The 18,595-nt window shown below is 34.8% G+C and overlaps 1 protein-coding gene across 2 annotated transcripts in view; it reads left to right on the top strand.

The window, feature by feature from the left end:
• KITLG (KIT ligand) overlaps positions 1–18,595 on the top strand; it is a 57,490-nt gene that overhangs the window by 17,388 nt on the left and 21,507 nt on the right. For both annotated transcript variants that reach the window (XM_015857839.2, XM_015857837.2), the window contains exons 2-3: positions 8,281–8,394; positions 17,646–17,708. In XM_015857839.2, coding sequence (XP_015713325.1) covers positions 8,281–8,394; positions 17,646–17,708 — 177 coding nt within the window. The remainder of the gene's footprint in view (positions 1–8,280; positions 8,395–17,645; positions 17,709–18,595) is intronic.

Raw genomic sequence — 18,595 nt, 5'->3', positions numbered from 1 at the left:
TGATATCAAATGAATGAGGCATCACAGCATTCTACTAGAGTAGTGCCTACCCCAGGAGTTACCTGAGGCACACAGGTGCTTTGATAGCTGACAACTGCCCTGGGGCTATTGCACTCCAGGAGTGCTATTATTATTATTATTATTATTATTATTATTATTATTATTATTATTATTATTATTATTATTATTACCTGTTGAGAAGGACTGTCTAGATCTTTCCCTGTATCTTAGAATACAGGTAACCTATTATGATATGCTTGGGCTAACTGGGTGGACTGCAAACTGAACGGATCTGCCTGAAGTTGGTCACAAGATCTTCACAAAGTTACAGGGACTGAGATAAGCTGCTGGAACTCAGTCCTGTGATAAAAACCATATAATTTATGCAAACAGCTTTCACTGACCCAAACAGTGTTCTTTAATCACATTTAGGCTTGTAATTTTAAGGAAGTAGTACAATTAAGGTAGGTAGATCAAACACACAATCTTAACTGTATTGACATCTAACTTTCTGTCTCTGTTGAACTATAATTATTTCTATTACATTTCTATTAAACTATTTAAGTTTGTGTAAGAATTTTTTTTTTGTTCCCAATTTTCACTTTTCACAAGTTCATACCCTTCAAATTTGTAGTTCACTTCAGTTTCTGACAGTTTGTGTGCACAAAATACTTGTAATCTTTTTTATCTGATATAACTAATTAGCCATTAGGGAGGACAGAGACATTTTAATTATGTACATGAGTTTCATTTTATGCCATGTTTCAAAATCATTAACACTTTCTCTGTACTTGTTTACTACTACCTTACTGTTCTTGAACCACTCACTACTCCTGTAGTAGTTATGCTGATCCAAATTCATTGCACTTTGTAGCAGAGAGTAAGAATTAAAGATCCTGTAGAAAATGCCTGCAACAGCTCTTCTTTCACTTGCTTTGCTGGAGCTTGAATGTCTAAGGTTAAAATGGATTGTCCTGTATATATTTTCATTATAATGCCATAGAATATTCAAGACAGTGGATTTATTATTTTTTTTAATAGATTTTAAAAACAATCTTTAAGTATTTTAATTAGGAGAATGACTTTTAATTCCTCTAGAAAGTCTTACAATTCACCCCTGTGTGCATCTTGTCCTCCATGTCAAGAAAAGCTTGTATTTCACTTTGCTTTCCTTGTACGTCACTTAATAATACCTGCGGATTTGTGCTGGAAAACTCTTTCATAATTTTTCCAAGGAATAAATTAAAAAAAAATATATATATATATATATATATATTTTATTTTTAAACCAACTTCCTATTTTAAGTTTGTGGGAGGTTTTGTTGAGTCTTCTGTTATTTCTTGTTGGATTCTGCAAGTATTTTGCATCTTGGTGTCTTTCTTCTTTAATATAATAAATAAATATTGGGTTTTATCACACTTCAGTGGGACAGAAAAATTTCAGATTTCAAGGCTGATCAGTGATGAATGTAATGGAAATTCATGAGAAAGAAAGGAAAATTTCTCTCTGGTACTTGAGGCCTAATATGGTCTTCTGTGCTGTGTGTGGGACCCATGGACTCCTCTTATTTACTGATTTTGACTTAAAAAGGAAGAATTCTTAAAAAATATTATTTTTTATTGTTATTATTATTTTATTTTATTTATTAAACCCTTTCTTCCCTTTTAAGCTTTCTTGTCTGCAGAACTTCTGGTACTTAGCAGAACTAGAATGCCATCTGATGGGAGAAAATCAGTAAATCTTTATATGGACACTGTTAACATAAGCTTCAAAGGCAAAATCCATTTATCATTACCTGTCTCTTGGTAAATTCACTTCCTAGTGTTTGGGAACTAAAGAAAGTGGCTGTCATCCAGGACAGATTTAGGATACAAGGGAACTGCCTGAGTCCCTGATTGTTAAGTGAGATTAAAGAGTGGACAAAATTTGTTATGGAACAGATAATACCTTTTTAAGAGTTAAAGCCAACATTTTTGGAACAGTGAAATATTTTACATTGGTATCCTCAGAGGGATAGGAAACAAATAGTTCACACATTAGAAACACTATCTAATAGTCTGACAAATGTAATTACAAAATACTTGGATTAAACTGATTTTCAGTGGAAACTCTGTAACAATCTTCACTTTTTGCTTATAATGTCCATCTCAGCTCTAGTTGAAACACACAAACCAAAGCACAGCAGGACAGTGCCTTACTAAGTGCAACAACAGCATATTGACTGGAGTAGCCTGCTGCTTCTGCATCTGTCAAGGAGAGATGGAAAGGATAGAGGATGATAGCAATAGGCCTGAGGTTGCAGGAAATCAAGTCTACATCATTCATCATTTTCTCAGAGGAGTAAGACAGCATAACTTAAATATGTCTATCTCAGGAAAAAAGATGTGCAGAAAGTGCAGAACTTGGGAAAACTTTATCTTCCTGGATGAAGATAGTATATAATGAACAAAAAGTAATCCTATGCTAGCATTTAGGAGGTTTACAACTAGTTTTGTCCCTTGACCTGATTAGTGATTTCTAATTCACTAACAATAACTTTCTAAGTTATTAGAAAGGAACGAGATTTGTAAGCATCTGGATACAGAAAATGGCATTTTCTTTTTGCATGTGACTAGTAGAGTCCAGCAATGCCACCTTGGTTTTCTGCCACAACATGGACCAGAGATACCAGTTTTGTCAGTTGCCATTTCCAGAAGTCACCCACTGGAAAGCCAACAGTCCTGCAAAGGTTAGGGAAAGAGCTTAATGGTTTTAAAAGCTGTGGAAATTCAAATACAGGATGCTGGACAGATGAAATAACTGTGAGAGCATGTGACCCGTTCAGCTCATCTGAGTGTAGAGGGCACCAGTGCTTGCTTACTTTTGTAACACCGAATCATTATTTTCCTTCATATTTACACTGAAATACATTTATATTGCACATTTTAGACATTAGTCAAAATTCTGTAGAAAAGTATTCTGTATTTTGTATGTAACTGAATACATATTCAAATATTTCACATCTAAAATGCTCCACAGCTTACTCTGCAAAAGTAACTGTCCTTCACAAGCTGCTGTTTAAATCAGAATAAAAGTAAGTTGCATTGATGTTCCCTGATGAATTTTGTTTACTTTTGTCATCATTCTCCCTACTACATCATTGTTGAAACAATGAAGATTAATATCAGTTACTAGAAAAGTATGTATCTGCTTTTTGTAATAATAACAAAGCATTTAGTGTGTGATCCAGAGAACTGTAGTTGTCTCACCCCAGCAGGGTGACTCACTTGGCTGGAGAAAGGCTCCATTTTGTTCAATGGACTGCCAAAAGGTTGTTCAAGAAAACTCACATATTGACTGCAGAGCTTCCCAGAAGTCAGGGTACCCAGATGGAGGAGCATGTGCCAGACAAGGATACACATAAACGTTCTGATGCCTGCGTGCCGAACGTCTTTTTTTTTTCCCTCAGAGTAATGGCTTGCTAGTATAAATGTATAAATCTTCTGAATAGTAAATGTCAGAAATATTGGTCCATCTAACAACAAAGATATCACAGGTGGGAAAGTACCTCCTGTAGTAATTAGGAGGTAGGTACCATAGGAACAGATCACAGCTCCCGTGAGTTGGAATTACCCTGTCTGGTGGAAATTTAACCTACATCTGTCACTCACTAGTTACCACTCTAATCTGTAGGCTATAATATTCAGTCTTCTGAAGGACAGTGGTGGTTGCATGGTGGACTTGGTGCATGGACTTCGTGCAGTGGTCCTTCTAATTACACTGAAGCTGATTTCTGGAAATCTGAAAACTCATCATAGGAAGCTTTCACTTCAAAGGTTCTTCCCAAAATACTTAACTGCTTTCAGAACTAGGCGTTCCTGGGTAGATGACATTTTTTTCACCCCTTATGAATTGTTTTGAGCCTTGAGCAACACCTAGCAACAACTTTTAGCACACCCACTTAAAGTGATTTACTTAGTGCTACCATTTGCATGGGTGGAGATACCACTGAATACTATGGAAATGGGAAGTGGGATTATACAAATGCTCTTCATTCACTTCCCTGTGTTTTCATACTGACTCAAAATTCGTAATTGTTTAAAGACATTTTTTTCCTATTTTTATGTCTTAGAAATAACTAAGTAGATCATCAGACATGTGAAGTAATTATTTTACTCATGATTCTGGACACTCTATTTTCATTTTCTCTTTGGACATTATTACAAAAACTTGTTAAGATGTAAATATGAACATTAAGTTAGTTATTTAGTTCATGACTTACAAACCAATATGTCTGTAGCAGAGGTTCACAAGCAGCAAAATGGCATGCAAACACTGTATGAGGAGGTAATGAGAGATATTCTACCCTAGAAATAAAAAGAAATTTTAGAAAGCTTGGCTTAGAGTGAATTTTGTTCCACACCATCAGATACCTCTGCTGCAGCTGTGTCTTCTTTGTGGTTAATTGGATGGTTTGCTCAAGAAACTGAGTGAAAAGTTCCATGGCTAACTTGATCTTAATGAAAAAAATGTATAATGAAGAATCTGTTCATCCACACAGTTATTCTCTCTTGTGCTCAATTATTTTTGCTTTTAGTTATTTCTATTCATGTTTGATGATTTCTTATCTGTTATAATTATTTTCAGTATGAACTAGATATTTGGAAATATCCAGACTTTCCAGTGCTTTGCTTATTTAATAATAGGGCTTTCCTCTTGCTGCTTTTCCACTTCAGGAGTCTGCTGACCATTAATCAGAGTAATTGAGTATCTTTGATAACATATTGTGAAAAGCTACAAGAGAACTCATTCTTCAGCCTTTGTCAATGCTCAGAAGTGAATTACAGTATCACTGAACAACCAAAAAGGAAATATTATTGATTTACAACTAAAAGCTTCAACACTCTAGACTGCAATCTAGGTCTCTAAAATGCTTTAAATTGAGTTATGGATTGTGGCATATAAGAAATAATAAAAATCATTTGCAGAATGATCAAAAGTGTGTAAGATAAGTGTTTCATTTGAATTATTCTCACTGGTCTAATCATTATTTTTCCGTTTTCTAAAGGCAACTTAAATATTTAGCTTATTTAAGAGATTTCAGAACATGAAAACAATTGGAAAAACTCATTTTTGAGCCTAAAATAGAGCAAAGCCCTTTAGTGTACAGATGCCTCCTGCTTACTATATATCTTCATCTTAATTTTAGTAGATGCTGTGTGCGTAAATTCTGTGGCCAGCTTTGAAAGTTCCATTTTAGCTTGGAAGCAATTTTATATGGAAATGTTATGACTGCTGTGTGGGTAACTCTCATTTATGCTTAGTAAAGTGTAAAACTGGAATCTCTGTTTATGAAGCTGTTTGAGCTTCCCTTTTATTCTGTCCTTGATTTAATTCAGTCTATTCAAGTTTTGCACAAACAGCAGGTTTGGTCATTAGTAAATAACGCAAAAATGGCCTTGCTCTTTGATCTGCACAATCTAGCTCTTTGATCTATACAGCCCTTACACACAGTATGCCTACAGGCATGTATAATATAAATATTTTCTACTAAGTGCAAATAATGAAAAGATTTTGGATAATAGATGTGTTGAAACTAGGAGTATTTATCAGATTTTCTGTTGCTGTTGGATGACATAGGGCAAACAAACAAGAAAAGCCTCAAATCATCTCTAAATTTGCAAAGCATTTGTTTCTAAGAGCAATTACAAAAATAACTATGTTTTTAATTCATTTTGCTTACATAAGCCAAAATGTGTTGTATTCTTATTGTTTTGCATAATTATAAAATTTGTACTGATTTTAAATTTCATGTACAGGCTGTCCTTTTTGATCAAAAAGTATGAAAACTGACCAGATACATCAGAGCTCTGATTTTATTTAGAATGTGCTCTGCTTGTTTTCATGTTACTTGGTAGAACTGGCAAAATAAAATAAATATTAAAAACGCCATTGAATGAATTTCGTTCTTTTCTGATTTTTAAATTGTTACATCAAATTCTGTCTTTTGACACTGATGCAAGTCATAGAACAAATTCCAAATTCTTTTTGCTACTTAGTTTTGAGGAAGAAAATAAAGAAATCAGTGATTTTTGGTATGAACTTTATCTTCCAACACTATATAAGAGAAATTTTCCTGATACTCAGCAAGTGTTGTTGGTGGTGACTATTTAATTCTGAAGATAAAAGAATATATTTTTTTACATTAAAATGGTATATAGACAGTCCATTTTTGGAGCTAGCTGTCCTGAATTTTTGTCTTTCTCATAACAGTTTTGTTTCAAAAATTGCAGTGGGAAAGTAGTTTCTTAGCTGAGGTCACCTTCAGTTTTTTTCTCTGATTCTGTGGTTTCTGTGAATAGAAAATGTTTCCTTGACCACTTAAGAGTTTGTCTTGCTGAGATTCACGCTCTTACAGAGTAATTTTGCAAGATCTCCAAGGTCTTTTCAGAGACTGCCTATCACTGCTAGATGCAAAACATGAAACAGTTACAAAGTGCGCTTGGCCAGATTACTCAAAAGGAGGAAAATCAGCAGAACCAGGCACCAATATTTCAGGTCTCACTACCCTTTCATCAGAAAGCCAGGAACAGACATAGAGTCTGTGACTGCTTCATAGCATCTCCTGAGAGCTTGGATAGTTTATATGTGTATAACTGCAAAGCATATATTATATAGTGGTTTTGCAAGAGTATTAAGTATCTAATTTCACATGACTTCTAATATATTCTTGTAGTGTTATTTGTGCCAATATAACCAGCATTTCTGCTGTTTCTCTACATGGGTAGTAGCAGTCCCATGGCTTTAGAGCTGACTGAATCAGAAGTTGCCCTACCTGCAGGTTAGTGCAGGAGAACAGAGACAACAGCTGACTCCCTTGATAGGACTGGTGTAACCATCTTGCCAGTGATGGGAGAGAAGAAGGTGGGAGGACCAACCATTTTTACCAGCAGCAGCCCACACGGAAGTTTTGCCTAAACAAGTCAGGAAGATGTAATCTAATGAAACAAATGATCGGTTTTACTTGAGATATATTTAAGATCTAAGAGAGGGAAGAGAGATTTCCTTATCATTTAACAGCTCTGAGGTGATCATAATCTTCAAGCTTCCTCAGTCCCTCCAGGTTACTCTAATGATGCTTGATCTTTAAGTCTAATTTTCTCTCTTTGCTTTCCTAGAAAGCTTCAACCATGCTGTTTATTTGCTCTGGTTTTAAACTGAAGAGTAAGGTACCATGTGAAGGCCAGGCTGATAGAAGTGGGTCTTCTGCCTGACCCAGAGGGAAGATGGACCTGAGTCGTATCACGGTTCATGCAGAAGCAAATACTGGTCCCAGTCTTGCCCTTGTGGAGGCCTGAGAGCCTGCACAGGCAAATTCTCTGCTTGCAGTAAATGTACACCATCATCACTTCTTGCTGACAGTTTCAGTCAGCTGGCACAAGCAGCTTCATAGCCCGAGGCAACTTTTGATTATCCATAACTTAAATGCTTTAACATTCTGGAAATAAAGATCTACAGCTTAAACTTGGCACAGGGCTCTGTGGAAAACCAGCAAAGCAAAAGGAACAGCAGAAGGCAGGGAAGTTCAAGAGATGTAGCCAAGGAGATACCCAGGTGCATCACAGATATTTCTAGTTAGCTTGCATTCTAGCTGAATCTCACAAGCCTGTGAGTATTGCATTACTCTTCCTAATAGGATTTAGGGAGGGAAGGTAGCACCAAAGCCAGGCTGCTGTTCCCGATAGGCGAGGGCATGTCACCTATCATTTTGCTGCTTGAGATCTTGGAGTTCAGCTGTGGTTTTGCATACAATTTATGTATGCAAATGTAATGGCTGTGATTACTGACTTTGACCTTTTATCTGTTATCAATTTTTTCCTTATCATCCACTATCACATTAGAGGCATACGTTTATTTCATATCTAATCAGGTGAAAGACGAACATTTAGATATATTTATTCTGATGATGAAGAACATAGGAAAGTTTAACTCTTCTTTGAAATCTATTGACCTTGTAGAAGCTTACCTAGGTAAGTCCAGAAGGATTCCCTGCAAGCAATCTGATGGCTCAATGTCAGGTTTTCCATTATTACTCTAAAGGCACTTATTCCAGAATTGATCAATTAAGTGCATTTGCGTGGAGTCTTGCCATACTATAGTACTATAAGTACATGCTTATGAAAGCTGATAAGTATTGTTGCATTTAGACTTCATATACTAAAATAATTATTACTGTTTTTTATTTCATGTTTGGAGATTGTTCAATTTTTTAAAAATTTGTTTCTTTTTATTGAATACAGACTTGGATTATCACTTGCTTTTGTCTTCAACTACTCTTACTTAATCCTCTTGTCAAAACCCAGAATTCCTGCGGGAATCCAGTGACAGATGACGTAAATGATATTGCAAAATTGGTAAGTAACAGTTATTTTAAGTTATTCTTCAAGTTATACAATAATCATGGGATACTGGTGCTTAGGTTGTTAAGGAAAGTTAACAAATCTTGATTAGAATCACAGGAATACTTAAAAATACGCGTATCCATTAACAACTGTCAATTTATCAAAATAAAAAACTTCGTTGCAGAGAATGGAGAATAGTTTCAAGAGTTCATTGACCAAGTTGAAGTAGATAGGCATGTGTGTTGTTTAGTCTCCAAACTTACATAAAAACTGGCAAAAGTCTTGATTTCTTAAACATCCATGGGAACAAATGGTTTCCTATGCAGATGAAAGATTACTATCTTTATGTTGCTGATATGTGAGAAGAAGATTGGTGGCAAATTAAACTAAACCAGAAGTCTTTACCTTAGGTTCATGAAAAATTGTGTCATATATAAAAAATATTATGATATTAGGTATTTTTTGGCAATCTGGCCATAATGATTGAACAGCTCTTGCATTCTTAGGGGTAAATGGGCTGCACAGAATATCCTGTATTTCTGTCTCTACTTTTTCATACCTAGAATCTAAAGTACTGTCAGCTTCTTGTGAGAATCAGACTAATTTAAGTACATTTTGAACGTAACTTAGTTAAACAATGCATTCTCCAGAAAAACTGCTTCTTTTTGTGTGAAGTCAGTTGTGTTTAGCTCCACTGTAGGCACGGATTATGCTGACTTAAAGTACTGCAGGATCTAACTCAAAAGATTTTAAGAAATAATATGCAATGAACACTTAAAAAGAATAGTTGCATTTACATATTGTCTTCAGCTGAAAATTAAGTCTTTGTTGTGGAGAAACAGTTGCAAGACCGGAGTTCATGTTATCAGACACTGAATTTAGCGTCTCTTGCATTTGTTTCGAGTGTAGTGCTCCTAATTTGTTTTCTTTGGGTGTTGTTATGTGCCTTGGCTCATAGTGCAAGTCTCTAGGGGTCTTCTACAGCCCTTGTCAAATGTTTAGTGTTTCACATTAGTTCCTTTAGGCATAAGTCTGAAGTATTGGCATGTTTATTCAAAATAATAATTCATCTCTTGAAAGAACATTAAGCTTTGATTCAAAACTGTTGAAAGCACTACAGAACAGCAAAACTCCTCTGAGTGCTGGTGAAACTGTCTGGGACATGATTGGCAATAACTCTGTCAATTATGTATCTCCAGAACACATGCTTTAACTTTCCCTTTAGAGCAATTTAAACTAGAAGAATGTAAAAATACAGACAGAAGAAAAAAAAATTGAATGCAGCTTGAGCAATCACACTTGCCTTTTGAGGTAAAGTATATCAAAATCCTAATACCATAAAAATCAAGTTATTTTTTGTTTTGACTATGGTTTTCTTTATTATATTCCTCCAATCTTATCCAGCAGCTGCAGTTCTTGCACATATCTGTGCAACGCTCTGTTTTCATATCCAACCCTCCTCCTTGTCCCCTCACCCCTCTTCACATGCATCTTTGTTGCTAGCTGTCACATAACCCCTGGGCATGTTGGCTCCCTGAGCAGTGTACTGTGCTGCTGCCAGATTTATATCAAATCCCCTTTTACTTGGGCTAGGAAGGAGTACACCTAGTTTTGGTGCATGTGCACTGCATGTCCTGGAAGAAAACTCCCGATTACTGCCCAGGTCACACTGCTCTTTTGCTGCTGCCAAGACTGAGCAGAATATGATAGGACTGAACTCCTCTGCCTCTCCACGGTGAGGATGCTGAATTGTCCTCCTGACTAGTATAACTTCCAGATCTTCCCCACTGAATGCAAAACTTGGGTGAAACTTAACTAACAGGTTCAAAGGTGTTTTGGTTGGGAGAATTAGCAGACAGATGCAGAGAATGCCAAGGTTGAAAAGAAGACACCTGGGTTTTCTTTGTTTTGAACTGTGCATTTGAGAATGTCTTTCCTGAGGAACTTCTGTTTTGTCTGTGTATGTTAATTTTAGCACAGATTTTTCATTTAGAAATCATTTCTATGAACCCTGAATTGAAAGAATAATGTTGAAATAACTTCAGTATCTTAAACTGATTAGAAGAACTCTTGATTTTAATTAAAATAATGATGCGAGCATTTCTTTTGGAAGTGCTATACCATGACAAGGTGACACTGAGAGAAAATAAAAAGAAAGGAATATATATAAACAGGTTAAAAGAATACATAAAATACTTTTAAAACAAAATACCATTACATGACAGTTTCATAACAGAAAGCAGAAAGTAGCAGAGAATGCTGACTAGCCACATTATTTGGCTAAAAAGCACACTGTTATTCCTATTATTAAGGCTGTTAAAACTATATTTGGTACAAATTTCCTTTGAAATTTCTGTTATAAAATCATTGCTGTATCATGCAAGTTTCATCACTGAAAGCAACAATTCCCACCTGAATTCCTAAGTGATATTTTTCCCTCATCTCACCACCTTCCACTTCCATTAGTGTCTGGAAAATATCTACATAAGCCACTGTGTATATGCTGTGGTGGAGTTCCTGAATTACTTTTAAAATTTTCTAGCTGAGGTACTGGCTTGGCTTTCTCAACAGTGATGCTTACATTCAGTACAAGTAAGAGCCTATAGTTTCTTCTAATACTTGGACAAGACCACCCATAGACAACAGTAACTTTTGAGCATTCTTTAAATTTATTTATTTATTTATTTATTTATTTATTTTTACTATATGTCTATTTGGATTAATTAAGATAAAATATTGCTTCCAGAATGGATGGATAGCAATATTTTTTTAAACATGATTCTAAGGACTATTTGGTTTACATTTATGTCTTTCATATGCTATATGAAATATATCCTTAGTGTATACAATATGGAATCTGTGATTTCAAATTTATGATTGCTGAAGAATTTAGGTTTGGCAGAGCTTATGACTCTTGTAAATAACTATAAATATTTTGTGCCACTTCTGTGTTTTGAAAATATATATATATATATTGAATTGAGAAATGTTATTCTGAAGATTTAGATCTTCAAAATCAGGAATAACCACCATGGTTGTCATCATGGTTTTATGATCATCGGTATTCCACATCATCACATCATGTAGTGTACTGGGAATTAAAGTGTTAATGCCCCAGTACACTACTTGATGTGATGATGTAGAATACCAATGATCATAAAACCATGACAGTTGTCTTTATTCTTTATTGGTCTTTCTGGTTCTTATTTCTTCAGTGATCCAAAAAGTCTGTGCCAGTGTCTTACACAGATTTCTTCCCATTCCACATTGAGAACAAACTGTAGGATTTCCCAGAGTGAGCTGGGGATTTCACAGGAGTTAATGGTATACGTACAGTCATTACCCTTAGTTATTGTGATATTGTTATACAAAGGCTTTTAGTAGATCTTTATCACATTTGCTGTGAGCGATATGGCAGGCATTTCTAAAGGCTTTATTCTTGGCCGCACCAACACGTTCTTTAGACTCTCTTGTTTACAGTCATTTGTCTAGTCCAGTATTTGTGTAATTTACTGTTCAGAAGCAATACACAAGTCTCATCTTTTACCTTAGGATATTGACCTTTCTCCTGTCTCATCACAAATACTCAAAAATCAACTTAGATTCAATATAGCATGAATACTCCACTCAGCAGTGTTAAAAGCTCTTCATTTCCCCAGAATGTTATCTTTTCCTGGGCCTTTTCTCCTCATTGTTTAGGAATGATACAGGATCTCTCCAGGAACTCAGGTCTGCGATAAAGGTGTCTGTTTTAGTTCTTGTCATTTCACAAACTCTTATTAAGTCCACTCTTAATACCTTCATTGTTTTTTTCCTGTCCTAGTAGGAACAAATGTTTTTGTAGCTCTCTATCCATACAAATAAACCTATCCTTAAGACCATTTGTGAATTAAAATACAATCTACTGAAAAGTCTTTTTGGACTTCAGCCTCTAATTTCTTCCTTCTGTCTGTTCATTTTACTGCTTTTACCACATATCTTCTACTTACTTCCTTAAAGCTGTTCCTCTGTTGTTTGATTACAATGGCAAGCTTCTTAATTTGGTCTTCAAAAGCTCTATTAAATCAGCTTTTGAAGTTCTAATACATCTGGCTTTGCCCTCTTGTTGTAGCATCTCCTCAATATTTGCTTGCTTTCTGTTAAGCTGTTCGAGGCTACAGGAAGGGTACTCCTTGATGAGCTCTTGGTAGATTCTCATCCTCTTCATATCTCATACTAAGACTATTTGCAGCATAAATCCATGTCCTTTTTTCATCTTCCTTCTCTGTTCTGTACTACTTCTGCATTTTCCCTATAATTAGCAAAATGGTGCCACAGTTCCCTACAAAACTGTACTGCCTGCAGCTTGATCCAAGCTATTTATTTGCTTCTCAGATTTTTGCTATAATTACTGTCTACTTTTGGGCTGGGCTTGACTCCTTGAAAGAGCATACGGAGTCCAACAGAAGGTGGTTTGATCCTGAAGGGATATAAGCATAATATAAATGTATAGTAGTGATTAAGGTAACAAAAGAACTGGTTCTGCAAAACTAGACACATAGGTCTGTAGAATGATAGAAATCCCTTGAGCACAGCTGTAGATGTGTTCAGTTAATATTCTGCATTTTCAGAACATGAGAGAAATATGCTTCAGTCAACACTTGCTTTGAAAATAGGTCAGGTTAGTCTGCTGAACTTATGCTAGTGAAGAATAGTGCAGTATCTGAAAATGTGGGTCATTAGCCTAATCAACTTTATGTTGAAAAATAATCTGTGGACAGATGTATGTAACTTGTTTCCAGAAGTGTTAAAATGAATTTTCACTAGCATCATACTGGACTCTTAGCAAAAACTAGAATAAAAAAGAAAGAGCTTCAATAAAATCAAGGCTTCTGAGCTGTAACTAGCTTAAGATCAAACAGACAAAAATAATTTGTAATATTTTCTGTAAGGTTATATCTATTAAAATCTTTATAATGTAATTTTGTAGAATGAAAAATGTTTCCCTAGTAAAAACTGTTTTAAGAAGCAAAGAATAATTCAGCACTCTTTTAATTCATGCATTTATTTATTAAGTAGGGGGAACTTTAAAAGAGCAGAGTTACATACCTATAGAGAATGAAGGTATGTAGAGAGTATTCCTTCTTTACCAGTAATCACTTTAACTCCTGCATCTTTTCTTTTAATGAAGGTGTCTGAAGGAAAACACAATACTTGATGAATAAATGTTCTCTATTATGAAATGATAATTGCAGCATCTGTCAGTAAAACTTGTCCCCATTGTTCTTTTCAGCATAGTAAGTCAACAGAAAGCTAAGGCACTGTGTTGCTGTAATTGTGCTTTTGCACAAGAATTAAGAAGCTGCTCAGTGTATAATATATTCTCAATAAACATGAATATCAAGACTAAATATAAGTAAAATTTTAATTGAGCTATGCAGCATGTATACAATGAACCTATGAATTTTGTGTTCCTTCATTAACAAAGTTTAAGATATCTATTAAACAAATAACATAAATCAGTGACGTAAACAAAGTATAAATGATCCACTTTCCTAAAGCACTTATTAGTTTTGAATTTTTGAAGCCTAAACAATAGTCAACATGTATCAACCAGACTTTTTGATAAGTCATTTCAAACAACTTGATTTTACATTGCATCTTTTCTGTAAGTTTGGACTTTGTCATAAGCTTCTTTTTAAATGAATAAAACTGTACTGAGTGAAAGGGTTATAAGAAAATGATCCAATGTTGTTTTTCTGCAGATAATCTGCCACTATGACTGTAGAAAGTGTGAACGGTAATTGTTAACATGCTGTCTTAAGCCCAATGATAAAAAATTCATTAACTGCTTCATTAGCGGATGAATTAGAGTGGATTGCAGGGATGATAGAAAGTGCAAGACTGGGCAGAAAAAGAAAAGCTGAGGACACAAAGAATGGAGTTGCAGAGGTATTTAAGAGAAGCAAAAGGGAATGAGGAAGAGAAAAATGAGAGGTAGAAATGCTAGCCAAATGAAAAGTATGTTTTTTCCATTGTATGCCTCTGAATAAAAAAGGAATCATTATCAAATGGTAATATTTACTTTAATGACTTTATCTTTGATTTGTGCATAAAAAATATTTATATGTATGCTTGTTTCCTTAAAATTTTCAAAACAACCATATAAAGAGAAATTCCAAGGGCTGTAGCCCTCAAATCAAAACCCTTGACTTCAGATGTAGGTCATCTCTCCTCTGTTCTGTTGTTACACCAGCAGAGTAGTTTACGAAACCTAAACCATTTTCACAATATAATCTTTTATCTCCCATTTATGCTATCATGATCATATTTCAAAAAGTGCATTTTGGTTATGCAGTGTTAACAGTGCTGTGTTAATTATTCAAACTTCTGCATGTCATTCAAACATACATTTCCTCATCTGGGATTTTGTTACAAATGGGAACGTAGCAGTTAATATTGCTGTTATATGAACTTGAAGACAAAAATCCAGATTCCCTGTTCTTCATGTTGTGAAAGAGTTTTGTTTTTTTCCCTCAGTGCCTGGTAGGATTTCTACAACCACAGCCACCCACTAAATCAGAGAACTTTTTTTGTGGCATTTTAATTGCAAAGCAGGGTTATTTTAGTTGTACACATTACTTTCCAAGATTATCACTAGATGTTCTCTATAATTAACAAAAATATTACCCTTTTCTAAGCTCATAACCATCTTCTTGTCAGAAACCTCTCTCAGAGCTGGTGTGCAGAGAACTTTCTGCAATTTTGCACAGGTAGGAAACTCAGTGCAGCCAGGCTTGTCCCTTCTTCTAGCTTCCACTTTAATTACTGCATGAAGAAAATTCAACAGTTAAAAAGCAAGTAATTGGTTCTGGGCTGTACTGTTGGCAGTTGTTCTTCAACAAAATGTGACTCATGTCAGCAAAGCAAGACAATATGAAATGTACAGTGTTGGTACAAGCATGTTCTCACTCCTGCATCAGGATCTCTACAATATTTTCTGTGAGTAAATTGGTAGGCCAAGCTTGGACATAAATAGAATTCTCTCAGTTTGAATGAGCTCCAACTTTTAACTTCAGCGGGGCATCTGGAATGTGGAGTTTAATCAATAAAACTTTAATAAGTTTTTTTGTCTTGAGGCAGGGCATTTGACAACTTCCCCCCCTCACTGATCTTCATTTTTATTAGTAAGTTCATTCTAAAATATATTTTCTGATTCAAAGTCTGTCAAGGAGTATCTCTTCAAGACTGAGCTGTATTCTCTATTTATGTTGGGGGAGCTGTAAGACCTCTTGGGCTGTTACCTTTTTTAAATGTGTACGAAAAGTGCTTGACAGACTCTGATGCCAGTAAAGTAGATTGTATACATAATGCATATCAGTTCTTGTAGTGTTCATTGATTTGGAACAAATTTAATCTTCCAGTGACCTTTCTTCAAGAATGGTACTTTTGCTGACATTGCTAAGTGCTGAATCCCACTAGAGTGAGTAGAGGAAACTTTGCACATGCAGTAACATCTTCAATATCTTTGCTGCTTGAAGTGCTTCTAATCCTACTTCTCTAGGCACGCAAAGGAAGTTGCATAGAAACTGTATTATCTATTAATGTGTTACAATCTCAGAGTGGTTTTAGAGCAAGAAAAGATTATTTTAAAAGTGGATGAGGATTTAGAATAGATCAGTCAATTTCAAGAAGCTCTAAAGAAGCAGTAAATGCATTGTGATAATTTTCACAATTTTTTTTTTTTTTTTGTATCTTGAATCAATTACCCAAAACCCCAGGTAAATAGAAATTGACAGAGATTTTAGAGGCAATTTTGCTTCTGCTTTATGAAAGCAAGGTTATAAAATTTTAAATAATAATAATAATTTAAAAAGAAGTTATCCTAAAGAATGGAATTAATGAGGATCATCTGTAGAAAACTTGTTTTTTATTGCTGTAGGAAGAAGGTAGAGGTCATTGAACAGAGGGTCCATGTTTCAATGCATGTTGAAAATAATAAAAAAAAAGATTGGAATTTGCTAGTGACTGCTGAATAAATTCATCCAAAAACCTGGAAATTTTTAAACTGTTGTTTCAATTTTTAATTGAAACTTATTTTTAATTAACAAATATAACATTCTGTTGTGCCAAACAAAATATTACCTAAAAGCTACACAGAAGTCACTTTGATTGTTGCTATAGCAGCAGATTCAAAACAGCTATGAGGAAAATAATCTTTAACCCAAAGAAGTAGGAATGCTCTGTTGAATGAAGTGTAGATTTTACTTCAAGAAGTAAACTATGTATGTGCTTGTCATCTTTTGTCTGAATGGATATCAAATAATGATGAAAAATATCTATTGAATTTCTCTAACAAAAATGGAAATAGATTTGCTCTATCACTAAGTATTGAAGTACTGGTGGACCTTTTGGAAAAGCTCCTTCCAGAGGCCGTGGATTATGGCAGCATCTCCCTTGCTTTATCTCCTCAGTCAACACATTCCCCAGATGATCAAGCATTTTTCAATGTAGAGTTAGATTCTGTCTGTAGAAGAGTCAGTTGTATAGCTCAGTAAGACCCATTCCTCCACTCATAACCTTGCTTCAGCATGCCAGATGCTTACCCACAACTGCAGAGCTGTGCTCAGTTTATGTGTGTGGAAGCCCTCCATTGCCCTAGGACATTGCTATGACATGATTATATTGCTCATTGTTAGTAGGAAATTCAGCTTCAAAGTTAAAGCCACGTTTAAATGTTTTTGGTTTGGTTTTTTTTTGACCAGGTGCAACAGTGAGCACAAGGCAGGCAGGTATTTCTTAAGTTTAAATGCTTGTTCAAGTTCTAAGTTATTTGACAAGAAAAGGCTTAGTCAGAGACTACTGGGTACGCTTGTTTTGGGAGGTTTAGGTTAAGTACAAATTGTCACGTAAATTCTCCAAACAGTTCAAGTCTTGCCATTGAAAAATGGAAATGCAGTGGAATTTCTGCTGTAATGAATAACCTCAGACCATTGTTTCTTCTCACCACATCACTGACTTTAATTCTGCTGAGAGGTGGTAGTGTTAGACATGACTGGATCAAGTCTGGAAGCATTAGGGAAAGGTGGAAAGATACTTCACTTCTGAGCAAATAAGAGTCAGTAGCAGTTCCACTGGAGAATAAGTATGCAGGCTTTTGCAGCTTGCATTTAGGTTGCCTAAAATCTTCATTTGATACTTGATATATTTTGTTGAACATAGTGACATAAAATATCTTGATTTGTGTAGTGAGTAATAATGTTTTTGTTATCTATTTATTGTAGGTTGGAAATCTCCCAAATGATTATCTGATAACCCTTAAATATGTCCCGAAGATGGATAGCCTGGTATGTACAACAACTTTATGTTAACGCTAGTAAAACTGCCACTGGAAACAGTGGTGTTGATAACATTTTGTAGCTAGTCCTATGGCTTAATATGTTACAGTTAAAGGATGATTATTTCCCTTGTCATATGTATTGCAATTATACATTTTAAAAACAAGAATGTAGAAAGATTCCTACTGTAACTTAAAATGTTAATAATTGTAGGAATTTGAAAAAAAATTTCTTCATCTTCAGTATTTTAATATTTTTTTCTGGAAAGGAATCGAACTATGGTGACAGTGGAAAATTTTCCCTTTCTTAAACAGCCTATATCTTTTTAATTTTACTTTGCAATATCCTCCAGAGTACCATTCTAGTTTAAAGTTGTGGAAATGCCATTAAAGCACAGCAAATATGCACTAGCCAATGGGAAGAAGCTCAGGTTCAGAAAGTGGCAATGTCAGTAACTAAATAACCAGAGAAATTTGGGACACAGTTTCATTCAAACACTCTTTCTATATTGTCACATATATAGTGATGCTTTTAAATAAATGTCTTCTGTCTTCTTTACAGTTTTTTAGTCTTTAATCTTAAAACCCTTTTTGCGCTATATTATTGTTTTGTTCTACCAAACAGTTTTTATTTTTTTCCTTAATTTTTGTAATACATTTAAGTAGGATTTGTTGCAAATGTTCTGTTTGCTGCTGCATGCACTGCAAAAATAAATAAATGAATAAATAAACAAAAATAGAAGTTATGCTGAGTGCATATTTCTTGAACTTTATACCTTAAGCAGAAAAACTCAGCAGGGAAAAAAAAAAAAAAAAAAAAAGGCTATAGAATTCCTGTGCTAGGTCATACGTAATACAATTAAAACTGATGGAAAAAAAAAAAATTGAATTTCTGAA

Source organism: Coturnix japonica, chromosome 1 (genome assembly GCF_001577835.2).
Source record: "Coturnix japonica isolate 7356 chromosome 1, Coturnix japonica 2.1, whole genome shotgun sequence".
NCBI classification, from domain to species: domain Eukaryota; kingdom Metazoa; phylum Chordata; class Aves; order Galliformes; family Phasianidae; genus Coturnix; species Coturnix japonica.
The sequence above is the reverse complement of the archived record's forward strand: the minus strand, read 5'-3'. Positions and strand labels throughout refer to the sequence as shown.